At 47.6% G+C, this 23,927-nt stretch overlaps 1 protein-coding gene across 8 annotated transcripts in view; it reads right to left on the bottom strand.

Annotated features, from left to right (window-relative positions):
- Positions 1 to 23,927, bottom strand: part of SBF1 (SET binding factor 1) — a 1,591,024-nt gene that overhangs the window by 632,548 nt on the left and 934,549 nt on the right. For all 8 annotated transcript variants that reach the window (XM_086918836.1, XM_086918839.1, XM_086918838.1 and 5 more), the window contains exon 23: positions 2,141 to 2,268. In XM_086918836.1, coding sequence (XP_086774962.1) covers positions 2,141 to 2,268 — 128 coding nt within the window. The remainder of the gene's footprint in view (positions 1 to 2,140; positions 2,269 to 23,927) is intronic.

Raw genomic sequence — 23,927 nt, 5'->3', positions numbered from 1 at the left:
ATAGCACCAGCGTCATCATAGTTTCTGGGTGACCTCTGTCCTTAAGGAATTCCTCTACGCAAAGGTTCGATGTAGTCGGCTCTTTGCTGACTTCTTTTGGGCAGTTCAATTTCTTGTGTCATTTTTCTACATCTCCGATGCTTACTAGGAATATGGCAACTGGGAGCATCGCTAATTTCAATTAAGTTGGGTCATTGTTGTTTGAGTGGACTGCTTTGGCTATAGGGAATTTCGTGGTATGCTTTTTATTTTGGCACTGGGGTGTCAATTGCACAAGATATAGCCCAATGCAGAACCAAAGGTTAGCTCATTACCAGATTTGAGGACAGCGTTCCCTCATCTGTATCCCTTTCACAATCTGAAACCCTTATGATCAAAAAGGCTCTAAAAAAGTAAAGCAATCCTAAAGACCACAGATGTGATCCAATAGAACCAAATAAGATGACACTCAACATAATTCCAGATTAGGGTCAGTGGATGTGAGTAAGTGGGATGTATTGTATGCTGTTTTTGTGTGACCCCACTCTGTAATCCACTTACCAACTCCTTTAGGACCCTTAGGTTTCTTTGTCAAACCTTCAGGTCTAAACTAGGGTGGCATGGTGATCAAAAGAATGATGGATTTAACCCATATCTCTTGACTGGGGGTGAATGTTTTGATTTGTTCTGCATTCCGTCCATCAATTGTGGGTTTTTTGTTTTCCCAACCCTAGGTAGCTGTGGTTCTGAGCAGCAAGGCTTACAGAAAAGAACAAATGTAAAGCATTTAAACAGCAGTAGAGCAATTGAATAAGAAATTTAGAAGACAAAAAAACGTAGACACCAATTTATAAAAATAGCCTGTATTTTTCACTTGGAGTCACTTAGGGTACCAATTCCAGTGGGAAGTCTGTCAGTCAGGGGGACCAGCAAGGTCCTCAGAAACAGTTAAGACTGCTGGTGAAGCATTCTCCAGTCAGTTCCAGCTACTCTTACTGCTTACAGAGGTTTCCTATGGAAGTGGTCCTGATTGAAGGGATGAAGGATGTTGTGGTTGCGATGTGGTCAATGGGAAATCTTGCTGCAACAACTCCTTGGTCCATAAAGGGGGTGAGGTGGTCATGCTCACAGGGTTGTTGCAGCTCAAAGTCCTCTGGGTGCTGGCAGACATCCAGTTTCACAGTCACAGGTCAACTTTCCTGGGTCAATAACTTGTTCTCTGGAGGTTCTAGCTGTACTTCAAAGACACTCCCGGTTTCTGCGAACTCAGGTGCAACCAGTGTGTCAGGTCCAGGTCACTGTTGCTGTATGGAAGCAGTTGGTGGCGGGTTGAAGACCTTGGGCTACCAACCTGCCCCATCAGGCTTCTCAGCTGTTGCATCTCAGGCTGCGAACAGGAGGCTAGCTCACTGACCCGTGGAGTAGCTTGGCTTCGGCTGTGCTCTGGAGGCGGTTTTTTCTCGAGCAAGACACGGCAGGCACAGTACCTCTCCTTTACAAGCCATAAGGTTCAGCAGGTGTAGTCCATGTCAGTGCAGCCTCTCATTGCTGGTTCCACAGAGCAGCAGGGCAGTCCTTCTTCGACCCCTGATACCATAAACTAGGGGCTTACAAGTAGGTCAGGCTATGCCTATTGAGGACATGCACAATTTAAAAAATCCTCTTAGAAGGACTCAGGGCATTTCAGAGCCATTACACCAGTACATAGAAGTGAAAATGGGGGCCAACAAGTTGGAGTAATCCTGCAAAAAGCCTGCTTCCTCACAGTGGGCCAGTGATTGAGGGGACCATTGTTCTCAAAAATCTTGCAAGTGGGAGACATTACATTTTGGTAAATATCACCACTCCAGAAGGAAATAGTACCGCTAGTTTTCTTTGTCTTGTTCTTCTGAAATGATAAGTATTGACTGAACTTAAGTATTATTGAGTGGCTTGTGTCTGTTCTAATGGCTGGAAAAGGATATTGGCTAGGACTTTGTCACCTACTCCCGTAACACTCCTGCAATCTCCATATACCCCAAAAATATTTTACGTTTTACCAGTAGTGGAATGAACAAGAAGGTAAATTATCATCCTAAGATTGCCATGTAAAGATCAGAGATCATGTAAAACATATTAAGGGGGTTTAAAAAAAAACTATATCTCAACTGTAAACTCTTACCTGGAATGTACAGGACCGCAACTGCAGTCCTTCCTGGATGAACTGATCCACCACACCCTGGACGTTAATCCTCTTCTCTTTGGTCAAAGAGGAGATGGGAAAAGAACGGATGATCACCTGCTCTCCCACTAGGATGTTGTGACAAAGAGGCATGTAAAACAGAAAAACACAAAATAAATGCTGCCATCTGAAGATCCAATGATAAACAGAGATTGCCCAAGATAGAAACTAAACAAAATGAAAACATACCTATTGTGTCTGGATTCTTTGGCACACTGACACATCAAAGATTGCTTACATCTTCAGTATTCACCAGGAGTACAAAAAGGACATTAGAGTAATAACACAGTTAGAACACCGAAATGTCAGTGTACTTCATCACACCTAGTCCCATATCAGCTAGGACTGTAACCCATTCCATGTTGCTGGGCCTACTTTTCACATTTCTTTTCATAGGGACAGAAATATACTATAGTGTGTGAGCAAAGACTAACAAGCATTGGCATAGCCAATAGTTCTTGCTTTTGGGATCTTATCAGTATTTAGCCATGCAGCACATTATCCTGGGTGCTATATCTACTGTTACTTCACATGCACTGGTGAACGGCCACACACACACAGAAGGATGAGCTTCAGTGCTGTTTAATGAATATATTATAAAGTATCTTCACAATTCCAAAAAGTGTATTTCTTTAACAAAGGAGCTTTGAGACCAATAGGCATGTTATAGCACTGCATTGAGAAGTACTTATTGAAAGTGCTTTTTTGTTCAAATGGTACTGTGAACTGATATATCTGGATCTGCCACACAATCATTTGCTGCATAATCTCCAGATTAAAAAAAAAAATAACATTATAGCACAAACTGATCAAAAGTTACAAAAATATGGTGAATATGGTTCCAGGGCACCAGAGGGCTATTCGCAAAGGTTGACTGGTCATCTTTAAGTTGCTTCCTGCTGAATTTGGGGGTCAAATTATTGAGGGGAGAGGGAGCCCTGCTGGGGAGCAGATGGAACAAGCAAGTCACACAGAAAGGGTATGTGAATTTTCTTGTTGGCCAAGAACTGCCTTAAGTGCAGGGGTACGATTTCTAGCATAAAATCGAAGACAGAGCTGGTGTCCATATGAAAAGTGTTGCTGCGTCAGGCAGAGATAGGAGCATAGAGACTAGACTGGCGTCCCTCCGCATATGTGAAGATTTAAGGTCTCAAAGTCTATCTCATTAGAGCAACGCAGCACCAGCGCATCAGGCTTAAAGGCGCTTCTTTTTGACAGACATTCAAGATCTTCAACAGAACGGAATAGAGTAGAGTACATGAAGCTGCATCTTTTAGTGAAAGAGACCTCCCTATAAAAAGTAGTCAGAGACTGGAAGGGCAGTGTACGGTGATGGGAAATATTTATTAACCCAAAAGAGAGTGAGTGCATGGGTCACTCTCCCAGCAGCCATGGTGGAGGCACGCCAAGCCAATGAGTTTACAAAGAGCACAAGGGCAGCAGGGGTGTAGCTGGTGACCTAGTGCTTGGGAGTGCAACCGTAGATGTGCAGAAGGGGCCAAGGGCCACTCTCTGCTTCCAAAGACCAAGTGCCAAAGGATGATATAACTGAGTGCAGATGATCCTACAGATTCTGAGTCACATACAGACATACAATCACACATACACACACACGCACACACACACACACACACACACACACACACACACACACACACACACACACACAGATACAAGGTGTGCACAAACACACAATGCATGCACACATGCAGAAACACATAACAGAAACACAAAGATATACAAACACACACACCTACATAAATACACACTTGTACACAGACAAGCACAGAAACATACATACACACACCAGAAGCTTAAATATACACACACAAACATACACAGCCACAAGTACACATACACAAACAGATACAAGAGCATGCACAAACACGCACACAAAAACATATACACAGATGTACCAACACAAAAACATATACACAAACCACAGACGTAGGGTTAAACAGTCTCTGTGGTGAAACTATTGCAATGTGAGGAACACATTATGCTAAAGTGCATGTTCACAATCTCTGCATGGCTGCCTCTGGAGTACATGTGTCGTTCTGGTGCTCACGAGGTGCAGGAAGGTGTGGAGAAGTGTGGCTCACTGGTTGGAGCAGGCAGACCCTGAAGCAGAGGTCAGACCCGGGACCAGGGTTCAATTCCCGATGCGGCAGGGTCTTGAGCTCAAATGTCCACGGACTGGATAATTCTCGCTTCGGTGCCTGACCTAATCATGGGTTCACACTCTGCAACTCTGGGCATTAAGCTTGCCTAATCTCCACAAAGGCCCCCCGCGGCGGGATGCCTGGCTTTCACCTTGGGGATGCCCTGTAGGGGCTATCTCACAGGGAAAAAAGCCAGGACGGGTTCCCAAGGCAAGCACTAAGAGACCCCTGGGTGATAAGCGCTATATAAATCCAATATACAATACAATGCAATACAATACAATACATTATAAATCACCATAGGAATGCCTCATTCACAGGTCAGTGGGAAATGAAGGGGCAGCAACAGAGATATGGGGCCAGGCAGTCATTCTATTTACAGAGGGAAAAACATTTACAATGCAATAGGTCTCGCATTACTGAAAGTATGCGCTATTGGCGTTGCAAATGATAATGTTTATTAGGATTTTTTCCTTATTAAAAAACATACCCCAGCAGTAGAATAAGTAATAAAATAAAATACACTAAGCAAGAAAAGGGTGCAGTAGCATAGACTGTTACTAGGTGTCCCTGTGGAGTTGTAAAGGGACCGCTATTAGCCACATAAGGTATTGCAACCTTACTTAAGTTACTGCTGGGATATTTGTAAATAAAAAATAAAAAAAATCTAAAACATTATTTGCACAGTCAATAGCTCAAACGTTCATTAATGCGAGACCTATTGCATTGCAAACCCTGAACAGCAGCTACAGGATGAAGAAAGACTTCCATGTGCATGTTAAACATGTTTTATCTTGTGCACAGCATTAGGATTCCTTAATCAATTAGGGGAAGCACTCAATTCAATTATCTCTTTGACATGCGAGAAAACCTATTGCATATTGTCATTTACTGCTCATCACAGCAGTGACTGAGAACACTGTTCCAGATGCATTGCTTAAGAGAGGAAACCTTAGCATGGTTCATCATGTAATACTACAGGTGCAATCGGGCAGTTGCCCTCGCTTTGTTAAAGGCGAGGTATTCTCAGATACAACCACAAGTTGCTACAAGCCTAGCTGTTGCAAAGAATCCCAAGCAAGTCAATGGAGTGTGATGGCAGTGAACAATGATAACAATAGGGGGTTGATGGACAATGTGATGTGATGGACAATGATGGCAATACTTAGAAGATGGATGTTGAGCTGTGATGCAAACGAGTAGAAGATGGATGTTGAGCTGTAATGGCAACGCGTAGAAGATGGACTATGAGCTGTGATGGCAATAGGTAGAAGATGGGTGATGAGCTGTGATGACAAAAGGCTGGTATGGGCAATGAACTGTGAAGACAATATGCTGGTATGGACAATAAGCTATAATACAATGAGCAGTGATGACGATAGGTGGCCATAACCATTGAGCTGTAATGAAGAGAGCTGTGATACCAATATCTGGGGATGGTCAATGACCTATAATCGCAAGCTAGGATGATAATAGGTGGCAATGGAAAATGGCGTGTGCGGGCAATAAATTGTGATGACAATAGGTGAGATTAACAATGAGCAATGATGGATATAGGGACAAAGATAGGTGAGGACAATGTGCTGTGATAATAGGCGGAGATAGACAATGAACTGTGATAACAATATGTTTAAATTGCATTTATATAGCGCTTACTACCCCGGACTAGACGTTGAAATATATGGCATGGAGAATGACTTGTATGGAATTGATTAGAGATGACAAATACGAATGAGCTCCCTCTGTGAGGTAAGGCTATGGGAACAAGGATGACTTTTCTACAAACTATAACAAGAGCAGCTAGCATCAGAGAAAGCTGCGTCTGAATGCATATCCCATCGGGATCCTTTGACAATGAGGCTGGAGACAATTATTTCCACAATACCTTAATAAACACACTAGACTAATTGCCCATGTCTTCATATCTCAAAAGATGGATTAACTTCAAAACAAACTACTTAGGAATTTGTAAAATCTTGCAAATTCAAAAGCGTGTGTTCTGTGTTTTACCATTTGGAGATTGCTAATATTTTTTAAACCATCTTTGCAATTCCCCACAGTTTACTATTCTTGACACCTACACGCTAACCTACTCAATAAAGTACAAAAGCTGTGATACCCTTTATATATAAATTCAGGAGGCACTAGATGGGTTAAAAATCACTAGCTGTTATCTGTGCATTGACAGCCAGAACAAGAATGCTGTGTAACAGTGCGTGTAGGCACAGTACAATCAACAATAAATACTCGGAACAGAGCAGTGTGTCAAAGCAGCTTCACATTTGCATAAAGAGAAGCCTGGTAACCAAAAGCCAAACTTAATTCGAATTAATTCTGAGTATGGAGCCTGGGAGAGGCTGAAGAAAAGTTTTTGCATCTCCCGTAGTCTCGTGAGACAACAAAGACACCATTTTCAATTGAGAGCTCTGAACACAAAATAAACAAGCATTTGCAATGCAATCGATTACGCCTTTAGGACCTTATAAGTACTTATCCATGCAGCACATTATCCTGGGTACTGCAACTACCGGCTCAAATTAAGCAGAGGGAGATGGGAGCAATGATGGAGGGACAAGAATCCTGGAGGGAGAGGGGAGCAACGAGAAAGGGATTAGAAGCCTGGAGGGAGAGGAGGGACGAGAGGCCTGAAGGGAGAGGAGGGATGATAGGCCTGGAGGGAGAAGAGAGGAGGGAGGAGAGGCTTGGAGGGAGAGGAGAGCAGCAGAGGAGGGAGGAGAGGCCTGGCGGGAGAGGAGAGCAGCAGACTTGAGGGAGGGGGGAGAAATGAGGGAGGGGCAAGGAATCACATCATGTATTCTAGTTCACAATGAAGGTTTTATAGCACGCTACTCCACTGGTAAGAGCAGACTACTTTGTTGGCATGGTAGAGCTTCTTTATGCATTCTTGCGCATCCTGGTGACAGTCCAACATCAGAGATTTCTCGTCTTGGTTCTTCTAGAGGGGCATCCTCAGCACGGAGTCCTACAGTTTGGTCTTCACTCAGCAACTCACACATTCACCAAAATGTTGGCACCTGTGGTAGTTTTCATTCACTCCCAGGCATAGCCTGTTTCTTATTACCCTAACTTGATTTCCTATCCCCCAGAAAGGCCTGGGGACACGTGGCACCTGCGGAGAACAACATGGATTCCTTACAAACCCTTCCTCGCCGTCAAGGAGCAACAGTGAGTGAGAGGACAAGTCGGGACAGAGGGCCAAGTTCAGAGTGTGGTTTCGGGTTCTTGAATACTTCAGGCCTGTAGTGCAGGTGCGCGGCCTACGAGGGAGACTGAACAACACTGTTGCTGCTGCTAGAAAGCAGAGTGTGTGGCCCACTGCATGCTCTTGGGGTCAGCAGCGCTCACATGGGCGCTTTAGGCTTAGCAGGACCACCTGTCTCTGCCTTCAATCCACCTCAGAGCCTAGACCATATCCTGACAGAGCGACTGAGCGGATCAGGATCCCCTCACCACTAATTAAAGGCAGTGACACAGAGGGGAGTGTATGTGGGCTCAGTCTGCAGATATTAGTAACTCAATTCCTTACAGTTCACAAGAGGATGAGCGTTTCCATGTTCCCTCACCGACCTCTGAGTGCTTCTCTCTACCTCGACATGTGCTTTTAACTTCTGGTCTTTCGTTCAACAGCACTTTGTATGGCTGACATTGTTGGGCATCTGATTGCAATATTAAAATACAAACTCTAAGTCCCAGAATGCAAGCTGATGTTGGGTAAACGAATATGCTACTTACCAGTATGCAGCTGTTCTTGGCATGTAGGGCTGCTGACATTCATATCTGTGCATAGATCGCCGCCTAGTGTTGGGTCTGGATGATTGCACATTGTTGTCCTGGAAGAGTCTTCGAAGTATCACAAGATATGTGGCTCCTCCCCTGGACTACAGTGCGCATGGGCATCCTCTCCATCCTCAGATTGTTTTTTGCCATTGTGGCAGAGATGGAGTGTAGTACAGTAAGTGATGACCATGCTAAGAGTAATTCTGAGTGCTGCAGCCACTACAGGCGCCGGGGAGGAGGGCTGGCGATATGAATGTCAGCAGCCCTACATGCCAAGAACAGATGCATACTGGCAAGCAGCATATTCGGTTTGAGGCATGTGGGCTGCTGAATTCATATCTGTGCATAGAATATATAGCAGTCCCTCTTCTTAGCGGCAGCTGCCCGTGCCAGCTGCAGCAGCCTGAAAAAGTGTTTTTAGAACAGCCTGTCCTACAGCTGCCTGCTGTTTGGAATGCACATCTACACAGTAGTGTTTAGTAAATGTGTGTATGGTAGACCATGTGGCTGCTCTACAGATCTCCTCTAAAGGAATGTTTCCAAGGAAAGCCATGGATACCCCCAACTTTCGCGTTGAGTGGGCTCTGGTGGGAATCGTTAACGTGCGCTTAGCCTTTTGATAGCAAATCTGTATGCACTTAACGATCCACCTGGCTATACCTGCTTTTGAAATGGGGTTGCCTTTGTGTTGTGGGGAAAAGGCAACAAACAGTTGTTTTGTCTTCCTGAAATCTTTTGTCCTATGTATGTAGTACATGAGAGCTCTTTTGACGTCTAGTGTGTGGAGCATTCTCTCTGCCACTGAATCTGGATTCTGGAAGAACACCAGCAGTTCTATAGTTTGATTCATATGGAACTGTGAAATTACTTTAGGCAGAAACTTAGGGTTAGTGCGTAGCACCACCCTGTTGGAATGAATCTGTATGAATGGCTCTTGGATAGTTAGTGCTTGAAGTTCACTAACTCGTCGTAGCGATGTGATTGCTATTAGGAAAGCTACTTTCCACGTCAAGAATTGTATCTCGCAGGAGTGTAGAGGCTCAAAAGGTGGTCCCATCAGTATGGTAAGGACCACATTAAGGTTCCATACAGGTGCTGGTGGGTGTCTGGGAGGAATAACTCGCTTGAGTCCCTCCAGAAAAGCTTTGATGGCAGGCACTCCAAAAAGTGAGAGATGCTGCCTGTTTTGGAGATAAGCTGCTATTGCGAATAAATGTATACGAATGGAAGCATAGGCTAGATTGCATTTGTATAGATGTAACAGATAACAGTGATGTTGTGAGTAGATGCATCTAGCGGATTAATGTAGTTGTTGGCACAATAAATGACAAACCGCTTCCATTTCGCCGCATAACATGCTCTAGTGGTGGGCTTTCTTGCCTCCCTTATGATATCCATACAGTCGGGAGGCAGGTTGAGGTAGCCAAATTCTAAGACCTCAGGAGCCAGATCGCCAGGTTGAGCTGTTGCGGATCTGGATGCTGAATGTCGCCATGGCTCTGCGTCAAAAGTTTGGGCGTGAGGTGCAGCCTTTGATGCGGTACCACGGAGAGTTCTAGAAACGTGGTGTACCATGGTTGGCGTGCCCACGTTGGAGAAACCAGGATGAGAGTCATCGAGTGTTGCTTCAGTATGTGTGCCACTAGCGGTATTAGCGGTGCTGGGGGAAAAGCGTACGCAAATAAGCCTGGCCAGTTCATCCATATCGCATTTCCCTTGCGACTGTGGGTGTGGGAACCTGGCGGCAAAGCTTTGGCATTTTGCGTTTTCCCTTGTGGCGAATAGGTCTATCTCTGGATGACCCCATTGCTGAAAGTACGGGCGGAGTACTGATGGATGTATCTCCCACTCGTGCATCTGGTGGCTGTGCCTGCTGAGCCCGGACGCATCCTCAAAGGGATCAAAGGACCAACCGCCGGACCTCCGCCTACGAGGGTCTGGACATCAAAGAGCCCCTGGACTATATCAAGGCCCGCCCCTGAACTAGCGGCAGTTGTATCTTGGACAAGAAAGCCCTGCTGATCTGATCGCGGCTGAACTAAACTTCGTAACTCTTCGAGCCCTGCTGACGCTGTCGCGGCTCATTCTCTGAACTGGAACATCGGAGCCCTGCTGACCTCGTCGCGGCTCAAGCTTGAACCCTGAAGATCTGCACCGAACATTCTGAGCCCTGCTGACGTGGTCGCGGCTCCTCACGAACTAACCTCCGGATCGAGCCCTGCTGACTTTGTCGCGGCTCGAGGAGTACTCTAGTCCGGCTGGACTATCGAGGCTGCCAACACGAATTGAGTCATCCTACGACTACCATCTTCCGTAACCCCCCGGCTCGAGGATTGAGAGCTGTGCGCAGGGTACGCTACGTACTGGCCAAAGAGACTGAGACTGTCCCGCTACCCCTTCCCTGAAACCTTGAGACTTTGGGCGATCCCTTGATCGTGTGTACCTAAGAGTGCTAATTCTTTTACCTGATTATAAAGAAATTGATATTGGAAACCCACGGTGTTGTGTCTGTTCATAAGTGTGGTGTGGTTCTCGTGTGTACGATTCAATACTTGGGGTCTCCCCATGTGGGGATCTCTCGTTAAGGCTCGGCATTATTGGTGGGAGAGGCGGGTAACGGAGGAGTCGGGTAGACATAACCTGGCCTCTGAGACTGCCCCTTCTAACAGTGGGTCTGCGAACCAATAATCACACCAGAAAGTCCTGGAGGATGGAACGGCCAAAGAAGCCATCTTTCCGGACTGGACTGTCCAGGCAGTAGTGTCTTGCAAACGTGCGCAGTGAGGCCCACGTAGCCGCCTGACAAATGTCCTGCAAGGGGACTCCCCGACCCAGGGCAGTAGTAGCCGCCGTGGCGCGAGTGGAATGGGCCCTCAGCCCAAAAGGAGGTTCCTTCTTAGCCAAGGAGTAGCATGCCTTGATACACAACAGGACCCACTTAGAGATGGTCCGCTTGTGTACTGCCCGTCCCTTCTTAGTGCCCACGTAACCAACAAAGAGTTGGTCATCCACCCGGAACTGGCGTGTGCGGTCCAGCTAGAACGAGAGCACACGTTTTGGGTCCAGACGGTGGAGCCGCTCTTCCTCCTTTGAGGGATGCGGAGGTAGAAAGAAGGTGGGCAAGGTGATGAACTGCCCGATGTGGAAGGCTGTGACAACCTTGGGCAGGAAAGAGGGTCTTGTTCGCAACACAACCTTGTCCGGATGGACAGAAAGGAAAGGAGGTTTAGAAGAAAGAGCCTGGAGCTCACTCACTCTCGTGGCAGAGGTGATGGCAACCAGGAAAGCAGTCTTCAGAGTAAGAAGGCGAAGAGGACAATTATGAAGTGGCTCTAAGGGAGCGCACATCAGATAGGTAAGAACAAGGTTCAAGTCCCACTGGGGCATCACAAATGGAACAGGGGGAAACATGTGTGTGATGCCCTTCAAAAACTTATTTACAATTGGGGACTTGAACAAAGATGGCTGATCAGGTAGCCTTAAAAAAGCTGAAAGGCGCAGAAAGGTAGCCCTTGAGAGTACCCAGGGCAGAGCCCTGCTGGGCAAGAGAAAGAAGGAAGAGAAGAACCTCAGAAAGAGGGGCAGTGAGAGGATCCACAGCCTTTGCTGTGCACCATGGCACAAATCTGTTCCACCTGCAGGCGTATACCGACTTTATGGAGGGACGCCTGGCTGCCAGATTCACAGTACAGACTTCAGGAGGCAAGTCAAATGGCCTCAACTGTCGCTGCTCAATCTCCAAGCATGTAGGTGGAGACTGGACAGGTTCGGGTGGAGGAACTTCCCCTGCTGCTGCGACAGAAGGTACCCCTGAAGAGGCTGACGAACCGGGGGACCGACAGACATTCTGAGTAGCTCGGGATAGCAGTACCTTCGTGCCCAGTCCGGAGCCACAAGGATAACTTGGGCCCGGTCGCACTTGATCTTCTTCAGCACTCTGGGCAGAAGTGGTATAGGCGGAAAGGCGTACAACAGACCGCAACTCCACTCGCGACGAAATAGTCTCCGAGCAAGTGCCGCCTTGGAAATTCCAACGCGTAGAACTGATGACATTGCACATTCTCTTCTGTGGCAAATAGATCTAACCAAGGCTCTCACCACTGCAGAAAGAGGCCTTGCGCCACATCCGAGTTCCAACGCCATTCGTGATCCATCATGTACCGCCGGCTGAGTTTGTCCGCCCTGGCGTTCAGAGAACCTGCCAGGTGTTGAACCACCAGGGTCACGCCCTGATGTTCCAGCCACTGCCAGAGGCGCAGAGCCTCCTGGAAGAGGGTCCACGACCCCACCCCGCCCTTTTTGTTGGAGTAGCACATGGCGGTGTTGTTGTTCGCGAACACCTGCACTACGCTCCCCTGGACACAGGGGAGGAATGCCTTCAGTGCTAGACGAATCGCCCTCAGCTCCAGAAGGTTGATATGGAGCCGGGACTCCGCCGGAGACTAAAGGCTTCTGATCTCAGCCTCTCCCATGTGGCCTCCCCAACCTAGGAGGGACTCGTCCGTCACAACAACGTGCTCCGGTTGGGGTAAGGAGAGGGACCTGCCGCTGACCCAATCGCGGTCCGTGAGCCACCACTGCAGCTGTCTCGCAGTGCCCTGCCAGATCAGGACATGGTCGGACAGGTTGCCCGGATGCTGGGCCCACTGAAACTTCAGGTCCCACTGCAGAGACCGCATCTGCCACCAGGTGTGATGCACCAGAAGGATGCAGGAGGCCATCAGCCCCAGAAGCCGCAGCGTCAACCTGACCGAGACCCGGGATAAAGGCTGAAAGATTGGAACCAGAGCCTGAATATCCTGAACCTGTTCTTCGGGAGAATAAACCCGAAACTGCGCCGAGTCGAGAACCGCTCCGATGAAGAAGAGGAGCTTATGAGAGGGGCACAGGTGTGACTTCGGCACATTGATGGAAAACCCCAGCTGGTACAGGAGGCCTGCCGTTGTCTGGAGGTGGCTGACGACTGTCTGGGGCGATCCCGCCTTCAACAACCAGTCATCGAGGTAGGGGAAGACTGAAACCCCCTAACCTGCGCAGAAGAGCTGCGACCACCGCCATCACGTTCGTGAACACCCGTGGGGCGCTGGTAAGGCAGAAGGGGAGCACGGTAAATTGAAAGTGCTCGTGGCCTACTGTGAACCGCAGGTAGCACCGGTGGGCCGGCAGGACGGGAATGTGGAAATAAGCGTCCTGCAAGTCCAACGCTACCATCCAGTCTCCTCGGTCCAGGGCAGCTAAGACCTGAGCCAGTGTCAGCATCTTGAACTTCTCTTTCCGGAGGAAGCAGTTGACGTTCCGTAGGTCCAAGATAGGGCGTATGCCCTCTTTGCTCTTCTTGGGTACCAGAAAGTAGTGGGAGTAACAACCACACCCTACTTCCGGCCCAGGAACGTGCTCGATGGCCCCCTTTGCCAAGAGGGCCATAACTTCCTCTTGCAGAAGTTGCAAGTGGTCCCCCGACAAGCGGTGGTATTCTGGTGGCATGGCTGGAGGGGTTGTCACGAAGGGAAGGGAGTAGTCCCTTCGGACGATTTGCAGCACCCACCTGTCTGAAGTGACAGTGCGCCAGTGGAAGTGGTGATGGCGAACCCTACCCCCCACTGGCGTCACATGGGCCTGAAAGCACGGACTAGGAGGCTTTAGAGGCGGATGCTGCGGGGAAAGGTGTTGACTGGCCTCGCCGTTGTCCCTGATCGCCGCCACGGTGGTTTCCACAGCCGCCACCGAGTTGGCTGTTAGTCTGCGGTGCGTGGCTGGCAGCACGTGTGGGAGCGCCCCTTCCTTGGCCATGAAAGGAGCGAAAGGTGCCCGTTTGCTGGCGCGGGCCGAAAGGCCCAAGGACTTGGCTGTAGCCCTGGAGTCCTTAAAGCGCTCAAGCGCATGGTCGGCCATGTCGCAGAAAGGCAACGGCCATCGAACGGCATGTCCATAAGAGTGTTCTGGACATCGGCCGAAAAGTTGGCGGACCTCAACCAGGCGTGGCGATAAATCGCCACAGTCGTTGCCATCGCACTGCCCAGTGAGTCGGTGGTATCCAGCCAACACCGGATAGAAAACTGTGCTGCATCTCGATCTTCCGCAAGGGCTTGGGGGAGTTTAGTCTGGATTTCAGCCAGACATTGTGGCAGCACGTCCGCGACTGTGTCCCACAGAGAGTGTGTGTAGCGTCCCAAGAGGCACGCAGTGTTGACTGACCACAGTCCCAAACTCAGGGAGGAGAATACTTTCTTACCGTATTGCTCGTATCTCTTGGATTCCCGATCGGGCGGGGCCGTCGGGAAAGCGTTCTGGGAGGTGGAGGCCTGGATGACCAGGCTCTCGGGGGTGGGGTGGGTGGACAAGAAGCAAGGGTCGCCAGGCGGTGGAGTCTGGCCACGTTCCTATCTACACGCTGACCTGTAGCGGGCTTGGTCCACGTGCACAAAAGAATGTCTGACAAGGCCTCATTAAACGGCAGCAGAGGCTCAGCCGAGCTTGACTGCGGTTTAAGGACCTCAGTGAGGAGGTTAGTCCTCACGGCCGCGACGGGGAGTTCCAGGCACAAGGCCTTGGCCGCCCGCGTCAGCACCACACTGTAGGCAGCCCCCTCCTCCGTAGCCACGGTGGGAGGGGAGACAAAACCAGTGTCTGGCGAGGTGTCCAGTCCACTGGCAGTCCCAAGCTCACCTGTTCAGTCCTGCTGAGACTGACACTCCCGTGTCAGAGGGTCCTCAGACCCCTCCCAATACCCCTCGTCACCCATCTCCTGGTATGCAGGTTCAAAGGATGGGGCCGGTTCGTGGAAGTAGAAGTCTCCATACGACGTCTAGAGCGGCGCCGGAACAGAATCGAGGGCAGGATCAGGGACGGCGGCTCCAGGGGTGACACCCTAAGGGCAGGCGCCCGTGAGGTCGACGACCCGGATCCGGACCCGGATCCAGTGAGGGCCTGGGACACCGGGACCGAAGTCGCCGGCGGCGCCGGGGCCGAAGCACCCAGCGGCGTAGGAGCCGGAGCACCGTCCCGCCAGGCCCCCCAGCCGGGGCCGCTGGGCCCGAAGGCACCACAGAACCCGGCGGAGGAAGGAGAGACCTCATGGCCATGAGGTACCGGTCGATCTCCTCTGACGTCTCGTAATGCCCAGGTTGCGACGCCCGCGACTCCGTCGGAGCAGCGTGGGTGGTGTCACCCTTACCCCTGGCCGCGTTGCACAAGAGTAGGGGTGGGTCGGAAGAGCGATGACGCCTTTCCGACCTCTCATGCCTCTTACCTGAGTATCTTGATCCCGAAGACGGATGCCGACTCTCGGAGCTACAAGGGCTCCGACCCCGCGACCTGTTCCTCGACCTCCTGTGGGACCGGGACCTCGAACGGCACGGGGCCGACTGCCAGAGCTCAAGTCGCTTGCGGGACCGCTCCCGCCTAGCCTTAGACGTCAGGGCCTTGCAGTCGGAGCAGGTTCGGTCGTCGTGGTCGAGGCCTAGACACTGACGACACCGGCGATGGGGGTCGGTAACTGACATCAGTCGGCTGCACTTGGAGCAGGATTTGAACCCGGGCATCCTTACCGGCACCGTCAGAGTCAATCGACTCAAAAAACAGATCAAAAAGATCAAAGTTTTAGTCAAAAAATGACTAAAAGGGTACTACTTCTCCGGATCTGAGCTTAGCTGGCGCGGAAAAAAGAAGAACTAACGTCAGCGCGCGAGGGCGCGTCGAAGTACTCCGGCGATGTCATCCCGGTGCAAACGACGCTGACGACGGACACGGAGCCGCAGACGATGCCTACCGACGCGCAGGGGTACTGCTATGCAAAACTTTCCGGATCCAGTCTGACACCTGGGGATATTCTAAGGTAAGGAATCTAATACTAACCTGCGTCTTTCACATGCTTAAAAGCTGAGGCAATGAAATGTAGTTTGAGTTCATGTGCCCTCATGTTACATTTGTACATTTGCTAAAAAGGATTGGGGTTTAGGTATTCACGTTTTTTTCAGCCCTCTCAAAAGTGCTATGTACCTAACTTTGTTCATGCCCAGTTGCTACAAATAGGGGTTGATAGTGTTGACAGAAGCGAAACCTGTTTCATGTTTCCTACTGTCAAAATGGGGGAAGGAGGCTAGCTCCTCTAAAAATTAAGGCTAGGTAAAATGTATGTTGCTCTCTCCTTTTCTCAATTTTTTTTAGCCTGTCTAAATTGTCTGTGAAATAGCAATAAGACATTTAATTGGCTATTCCGTAACACTGTTTTAAACATTGTTAGCATGAATAAAATGAATAAATATATGTTATGTTACTGCCCATCCTGATTGATGAAATTATGACAGGATCAGTAGTCTAGATTGTTGTTCCCTTATTTGACCTTTAAGGGGAGCTAGATGTGGGTAGTTTTTGTTCTATAAGTCTTAGGTGATAACACCATTATTGTATGTTATTCCATGCTACATAGTTTTGCAAGGGCATTGCTATTTTTTTATTAGCTAGTCCGTGTAAATAACGGACAGTCCTTATTCGAGCTGATGTTGCATAGTCTGGATCATGAAAAGTAGAACGCAAGGAAGATGCTCATGTGATCCTTAACAAAAGTTTGAAGAAAATGTTGTTTTATAGATAAGAAACTCTGTTAAATTAGCAGTTTTAGATTTTCCTGCTGCTCCTATAACATGAGAGCATGGTCCTAAGCGTACAATGTAGGTATAGCCCACAAATCTGTCACACCTATCTCAGTTCTGAGCACTGAAGCGTACTGTGATTGTAATCATTTACACGTAGGAGTAAGGGTAAGATGTGTTAGTATTTCTTTGCATTTTATGTTGGTTTGTAGACCTTGTATACCCTGTAAAGCGCTCTGATACCCTCACGGGTCAAGTTTGCGCTCTATAAGACACTTAATAAATAAATTGATAAATAAATAAGAAGAATCATTTTAGAAGTGTCTGCAGTCCTGTACAAGTAATGTAAAATTTATGAGCAAAAGTGTAGAACATTTCCTTTTTTGAGGGTTTTCAGATTAGCACACAGGAATACACCAATGTAAGGACTTCGGGTATGTCTATGTTGTTTTTCTCTTTTCCTCTGAGTTTAGTAAATGAATACAGACTTCCTTGGCTGCTTGGGATTGGGTGATGTTCATTTTATACTTGCCAATAGGGCCAGGCTGTTGTTTTTTTACTCTCACATAGATAGATTGAAGTGGTTCTTGGGTGCCTTGCTAATATATGGGGCGCGCCAAGACTACAAAATATTTTGAGACTATCCTCTCTGTTGAAAGACTGTTTCTGTGCCTTGTCTAAAGACCCTTTGTTCTGTCCCCCAATAGATATTTGCTGCTTTACAACCATTGCCAGAGGGGCCCGGACATCAGATTCAGCCTGGGGAGTCAGCGTCAGCACCAGTCCAGCATGAAGCCAAAGTGAAGGTAACCAGCACAGGCATTGCTCCCAACTGGGACCTCAGTGAAGGCGGAAGCCCTGAAATGAATTGTATACCCCTGCCACTGTCTTGGGCAAAAGACGGGGTCACAAATCAGAAAGGAGAAATTGTTGCAAACGTTTTTCGATGCCCAGCTGAGAGTCACAGACCGACCAGAATGGCGAGGATACTTTGCTTGAGGCGACCCCTTTTGAAACAAGGGTTGCTTCAGAGATCCTAGCATCAGGCCTCTGAATCCTGGGCCCAAAGTGAATGCAAGTTTGCTCCTTTGTTTGTTGGTCAAGAGATACCTGAGCACACTGAATGCAAATGTGTGGCCCCAACGAATGAGCAGTGCGCCAGCAGAGCAATACAGGAGTTAGGGAAGGCCTTGAGATGAGGGTACAGGTGCTGTGTCTCTGGTGCCTGTTAGATTGAAGTGAAGAAAACTGGTGCACTGCCTGAGACACTAGACAGGATCGCTGAGAGCATTTGCCTGGGGGGTGACTGCCCTATCCTGAAAGAAGAGACTTTTTCCTTGAAACTGGAGCTGTGATTCTTGAGTTGCGAGTTGTGCAGCTCCACCGTGGAAACAACAAGAGCCTGCCTGTGAGTCTCAAATGGACACAGGGAGAAGACTCCCCTCCGGTTGGTTGTACAGCGGCTTCAATTTCCCCAATAACTTCTTCTTTTTCTTGTCAATAATGTACCCCTTTAGTCGTCCCATTTTTAAGGAGGAGCAGCCCTTTGCAGCTCTTCATCCTAATTCTTATGGCCCTGTGTGGTCCTCCTGGTCCCTTGGAGCCAGGATTGTTTTTGTAATAATATGTTTAGTTGCTTTAATATTTGCATTAGTTATAATTATTTTGCATGAAAAACATTTTTCTGAGCAATTGAAAAATGTAACTTTGCCCTTTCCTTTAATGTATTAAATTGATGTTAATGAAATGAAATTAAATGTTTAGAATGGAAAATGCCCACCTAGCAATGAATTAGGATATTGATAAATTTATGAAAATTAATGTGAAAATGTTTTCTATGTTCCTACTGGATCATAGGAATGTCTTTAGCTCATGCTAAAAGGAGCATCTGTTAAATATTGGATGGATTTGTTAGCATGAGCTGAAAGCCATTTTGTATTTCTGACAGCCATTTTAGTTAGCCATATGCTGCCACATGCTCGCCATGTGCTCTGTCCTCCCTCAGTGTTGACTGCTCTTGTAATCTGCCTAGAAACGAACTATATTCTATTCTATTCTATAGTTTTGGTAGAGCGCAAACAGCTGCCCCAGCAATGAGGTGTCCCGGCGCTAAAAAAACCAAGAACCTGGCCTAAGCGGAAGAAGGATGAAAAAGGACATTACGGGAGAGGGAATAGATAAGTTTTTACAGCTTTCCGGAACGCCGGTAGGCTTTCTATGGAGCGGATGTGTTGCGGCAGATCATTACACAATTTGGCTCCAAGAAACCTGAAGGAGCGGCCGCCCATGCGGCAAAGTTTTATGCGCGGGACGCATAGCAGGTTTTGATTAGAAGATCTTAGGTTCCGTGACGGCGCATAGGGGGTAAGAAGTGGTCCAAGCAGAGGGGGAGTATCGAGTTTGAGGATTTTGAAGGTCATGATGAGAGTCTTGAATTTGATTCTGGAATCAACAGGTAGCCAGTGTAGTTTTTTAATGGTCGCTCTGGCTGAGGATCTACGGGGAGGCCGACCAGAGTTCTGGCCGCAGAGTTTTGCACACGTTGGAGACGTGCAATCTCACTTTTGTTGGCACCAAGAAGGAGTACATTGGCATAGTCAAGACGCGAAAGGATGGTGGCTTGAATAATAAGTTGATGAGTTTTGGCGTAGAAAAAGCCAAATATGTGGCTAAGGCTCCTCAGCAGGCCAATGCAGGTGCCAGCCACTTTTTTGGTGTGGGCCTGAAAGTTGAGTGAGGCATCCATCCAAACGCCTAGATTTTTCACTAGGGATTTGGGAGAGGGGATGGTGCCTAGGGAGGACGGCCACCAGTGCTCATTCCAGAGGTTGGTGTTTTTGCCAAGGAGTAGCACCTCTGTTTTACCAGCATTGAGTTGTAGACAATTCATTGTCATCCATTGGGCAACCGCTGAGAGGCCGTTTTTGAAGTTAGAGGAGGAGTTGGAAGGACCTTCTGAAAGAGCGATGGCCAGCTGTGTGTCGTCGGCGTACGACACTAATGTCAGGCCCCACTCGTTGGCCACTGCCGCCAGAGGCTGGACATAGAGATTAAAAAGGGATGGGCTCAACGCAGAGCCCTGTGGAACTCCCTGTGCAATGGGATGGGGTTTGGATAAGAAGGGAGGGGCAGAGACTCGGAAGGATCTGTTTTCGAGGAATGATCGGAACCAATCCAAAGCATGGCCAGATACTCCAAATGTCTCCAAACGATTGAGGAGAATGTCATGGGATACCGTGTCAAAGGCCGCGCTGAGGTCCAAAAGAATCAGCGCAGCACTTTGACCGGCATCTAAAATCGTTCGGAGGTGCTCTGTGGTGGCCAGGAGAGCAGACTCAGTACTATGGCCTGGTCTGAACCCGTTTTGAGATGGGTCCAGAATGATGTTATTGACCATGTGCTGGGATAGAGTACTGTTCACATGCGCTTCAGCGAGTTTGGACAACCATGGAAGCAGGGAGATCGGTCGAAAATTCTCCGGTTTAGATGGGTCTAGGGTGGGTTTCTTGATGATGGGTGAAACCCACGCTTGCTTCCAGGCAGATGGTACACACGCTGAAGTAAAGGAGAGGTTCAGAATAGAGGTAAGTGCCGGTAGGAAGAAGTTGAGTGACCCTAAGAATTGAGCCGGGCGCATGGGGTCTGCCGGGGAACCAGATTTGACTTTTTTGCATAGTTTGATGAGGTTATCACCGGAGATTTCCGGGATGGAAGTCAGGGTAGAGTAGTTGGGAGGAGGAGAAGGGCTGCTGGTAGGGCTAGGGGAGTGCTGAGGAAAAGAAGAATAGATTTTCTGTACTTTGTCGACAAAGAACCTAGCAAGATCTTCACATTGTTGCGCGGAGGAGATACTAGGGAGGGGAGATTTACTGCTCTGAAGTTCTTGCAAGAGTTTAAAGACTTCTTTAGCAGGGGTGGAACTAGATTCAATTTTGTCAGCGTAGAAGGCAGTCCGTGCAGCACAGATGGCTTCATGGTACTTTTTTTGTAAAAGTACGTAGTTTGATTTTTCTTCCATGTTATATTCCCTTCGCCAAAGGCGCTCCGCCCTTTTGCACTCTTTGCGTAAGGTTTTAAGGGTGTCGTTGTACCAGGGGTTGGATGAAGAGTTACGTCCTTTAGACCATTTTGCTGGAATGAGGACGTCAAGCCCTCCTCTGAACCACTCATGAAACGCGTTGTAGTTGGCGTTGATGTCCGAGTTAGTGTCATGGTGGAATTCTCCTAAGGTGGTGTGGAGGTCCTTACAAGATAATTTGTGCCATGGTCTTTTTAGGCGACTGGTCGAGGCGGTCTTGTGCCTGCTTTTATTGACCTGTATGGCCAATTTAATGAGGAAGTGATCAGTCCATACCATCGGTAAGGGAGTCTCTGAGGTAAGTATTTCCAAGTTTGAAAAAACTGGGTCTAGGATGTGGCCAGCTAGGTGCGTTGAGGTGGAAATAAAAGAGTTAAGTTGTAGTGCGGAGAGATCCGCGAGGAGATTTTTGATCGTAGCGTCGTTTAGCAGGTCAAAGTGAAGATTGAGATCTCCTAGGATCGTGAAGTTAGAATTTTTAGTGATTAAAGCGGTAGTTGTCTCAAGGAGAGCATCAATGAATTTTGAAGCGGGGCCAGGCGGGCGATAGATATAGAGACCCGACACAGTAAAATTGGGATTTATGGTGATTTTAAAATGGGCGCTTTCACAGTCTGGTATTTTTTCCTTGGCGAAAGAGCAAGAAAACATTTTCTTGTAGATTATAGCGATATGGCCTCCTCTTCCATCTCTATTATTGGTCGACATAAGGTAGTCGTCAGGTAGCGTAAGGTTGGGAATGGTGGAGATGCCGTCCCGTAACCATGTTTCACAGAGGAAGAGGATGTCAGGATTTTCTTCCAGAATGAGGGTATTGACCTCAAGGTGGTGTTTGGCTAACGACCTCACGTTGAGGTGAAGGATCGTGATGGAGGTGGTGTTATCAGGTTCTAGTAGTTGTCGAATAGAACAGGGGTTAGCGGTAGTAAAATCGCAGGTTTGGCATTGTAGGCAAGTGTGACCAGCATCTTCCACCTTCGCACATGCTCAGTTGAGCTTGTAGCTGTCCTTGCAACTGTTCCTAGTCTGTAAATGTCAGGATGTGTTTGCCAAAAACAGTCACTGTTAGCTCCTCCCACTTCGTTGAGCAAGCAGATCTTGTATGCCCATATTAGTCATTTTGCATGCTTACATGAGCCAGGACTGCCCCTTGGTCTTATGCTGACTATGTAGCCCTAAGCATATATAAGGCCCCAGTTTTCTGTACTCCTTAGACTGCCTCATTTTGTTTTTGGCTTTTCAGCTTGTCAATAAAGCGCGGGGACACTCTTTTGAGTAGCCGAGCGCTATAAAAGACACAAAATAACATAACATAACATAACATTCAGTTGCTAAGGCTTTTGTGTGACATAGTCTACCTCATCTGAGGTGAATAAATGTATTCTTTTTATATTACAGCTTCTGTGCCAATTTCTTCTTTGTTGGTTTAAAAGGACCAACTATATGTGGGACCCCTGAGGAGGTTTGTTGTTTTCTTCAAATGGGAAGCCAGCTTTCAGCATAAACGCCGACGCGACCCAATGAAAATGATGGGAGGGGCTTCAAGTCCCCTTCTGAAATCTCCTCTCTCACTATATGTCTCGCCAAGGGAGCAGTGCATGCGCTGCATTGCTAGAGGAGACCTAATAAATGAGGGCCTGTAGGATCGTCTTGTGAGCTGCCGGGCTCTCGTTAAGTAGAAAAACAAGTTGAATATAGGTGTAGGGGGCTGTGGGAGTAAACGTTAGGTTCACATTAGTCAACACCCATCCCAAACTTGGTCAGTCATTGACAGAAATTCATTTACCGTCTGTGCTTTAAAGGGAGGTACTTTTGCATCAGCTCCCCATAATCCTCAACACCCACAGATAAGTTATCTGTTCATACACTTACAAGTGGAGTCAAAAGACTTGCAGCTCTAAATGACCTTTTAAAAAAAAAAAACATTTTTTTAAGTGTGACTTGAATTACTGTGGATACAGTGCAAAAGTGTAGGTCCCTAAATGTAAGCTGCAGTACTACCATAGCACCCAGAATATTGAGAATAATTTCAAATCACACCTACAGCGATTGTCAATATATGGGCAATGTGTTTTCGAATAGTAATGTTCAACATGAAATGATACAAGTAATTAGGTGTTATATACTATTGCAGGAGCTATAAACTGCAGCACCATCATAGGCTTCAAGTCGAATGAAAGTGGACATTGGAGACAGAGGTTAGCATGTTTATTCATGTGCAAGACTCCTCACACCGGCCATGCTGTGATCTGGTGAGGAGAAAGGTACCAGCAGATAGTGCTACCTCCAAAGGAGCAACACACTACGCAGTGAGTGTGGTCCAGCTTCGGCAGGTGCAAGGGTGAACAATGCTGCTGCATACCTCACTGCTCCTTTGAATTACATGAAGCCCTGGCCAGGCAATTCATGCAACGGTAGGACATTAATGTGCAAGGTGAAATGAGATCGCCAGGAAGTTAAAAAAGCTTAGATGGTGATCCGAGAAGTATCCTTAATTTGCATCGTAGTTACATATTCACAGTAATGTTTCTTTGTCTAGGTACTCTAATGCTTCTGGGTGCTTGTATGTAAGCTGAGAGTTGAGAAGCAAGTGAGGCCGTATGCCACCACGGAGACGTACAATTCTACAATAATGTATCTGTAATTATTCTAAATGTAAGAGGTTGATTTATTTCCTGAGTGCAGTATTATTCTTTTACTGTGTGATGTGTAGAAATGCTGCTTCTGACTGCTGCAGATTTTAAAAGCAAGAGTCAGTTGCAGGGAAAGATGGTGACTCATTTAGCGTGACATGGCGAGTTGGCCATGATTTGACGTAGAGCATATTGTCCCGGTGTTCTCCTTGTTACTTATTTATGTGCTTTGACCGGATGGTGCTTAAAAGAATCAATTTTGTAATCGCCTGTGTTTTATTTCCTCTTCCAGAATTCCTTATTTATATATTAATTTGATTTGCATGTGTTCACCAAAGGCTTCAAAGTGTTGAGAAAACTGAGTGAATCGCAGCCATGGAGTAGTCAAATTTGACTGTAAATTTTCTTTGCTCTGAAGTAAAAAACAATTGTGCACAGAAATGGCACTTCTAAAGATGGGCAGTA

The sequence above is a fragment of the Lissotriton vulgaris genome, chromosome 1_1 (assembly GCF_964263255.1).
Source record: "Lissotriton vulgaris chromosome 1_1, aLisVul1.2, whole genome shotgun sequence".
Lineage (NCBI taxonomy): Eukaryota > Metazoa > Chordata > Amphibia > Caudata > Salamandridae > Lissotriton > Lissotriton vulgaris.
This window is presented reverse-complemented; position numbering and strand designations above follow the sequence as displayed.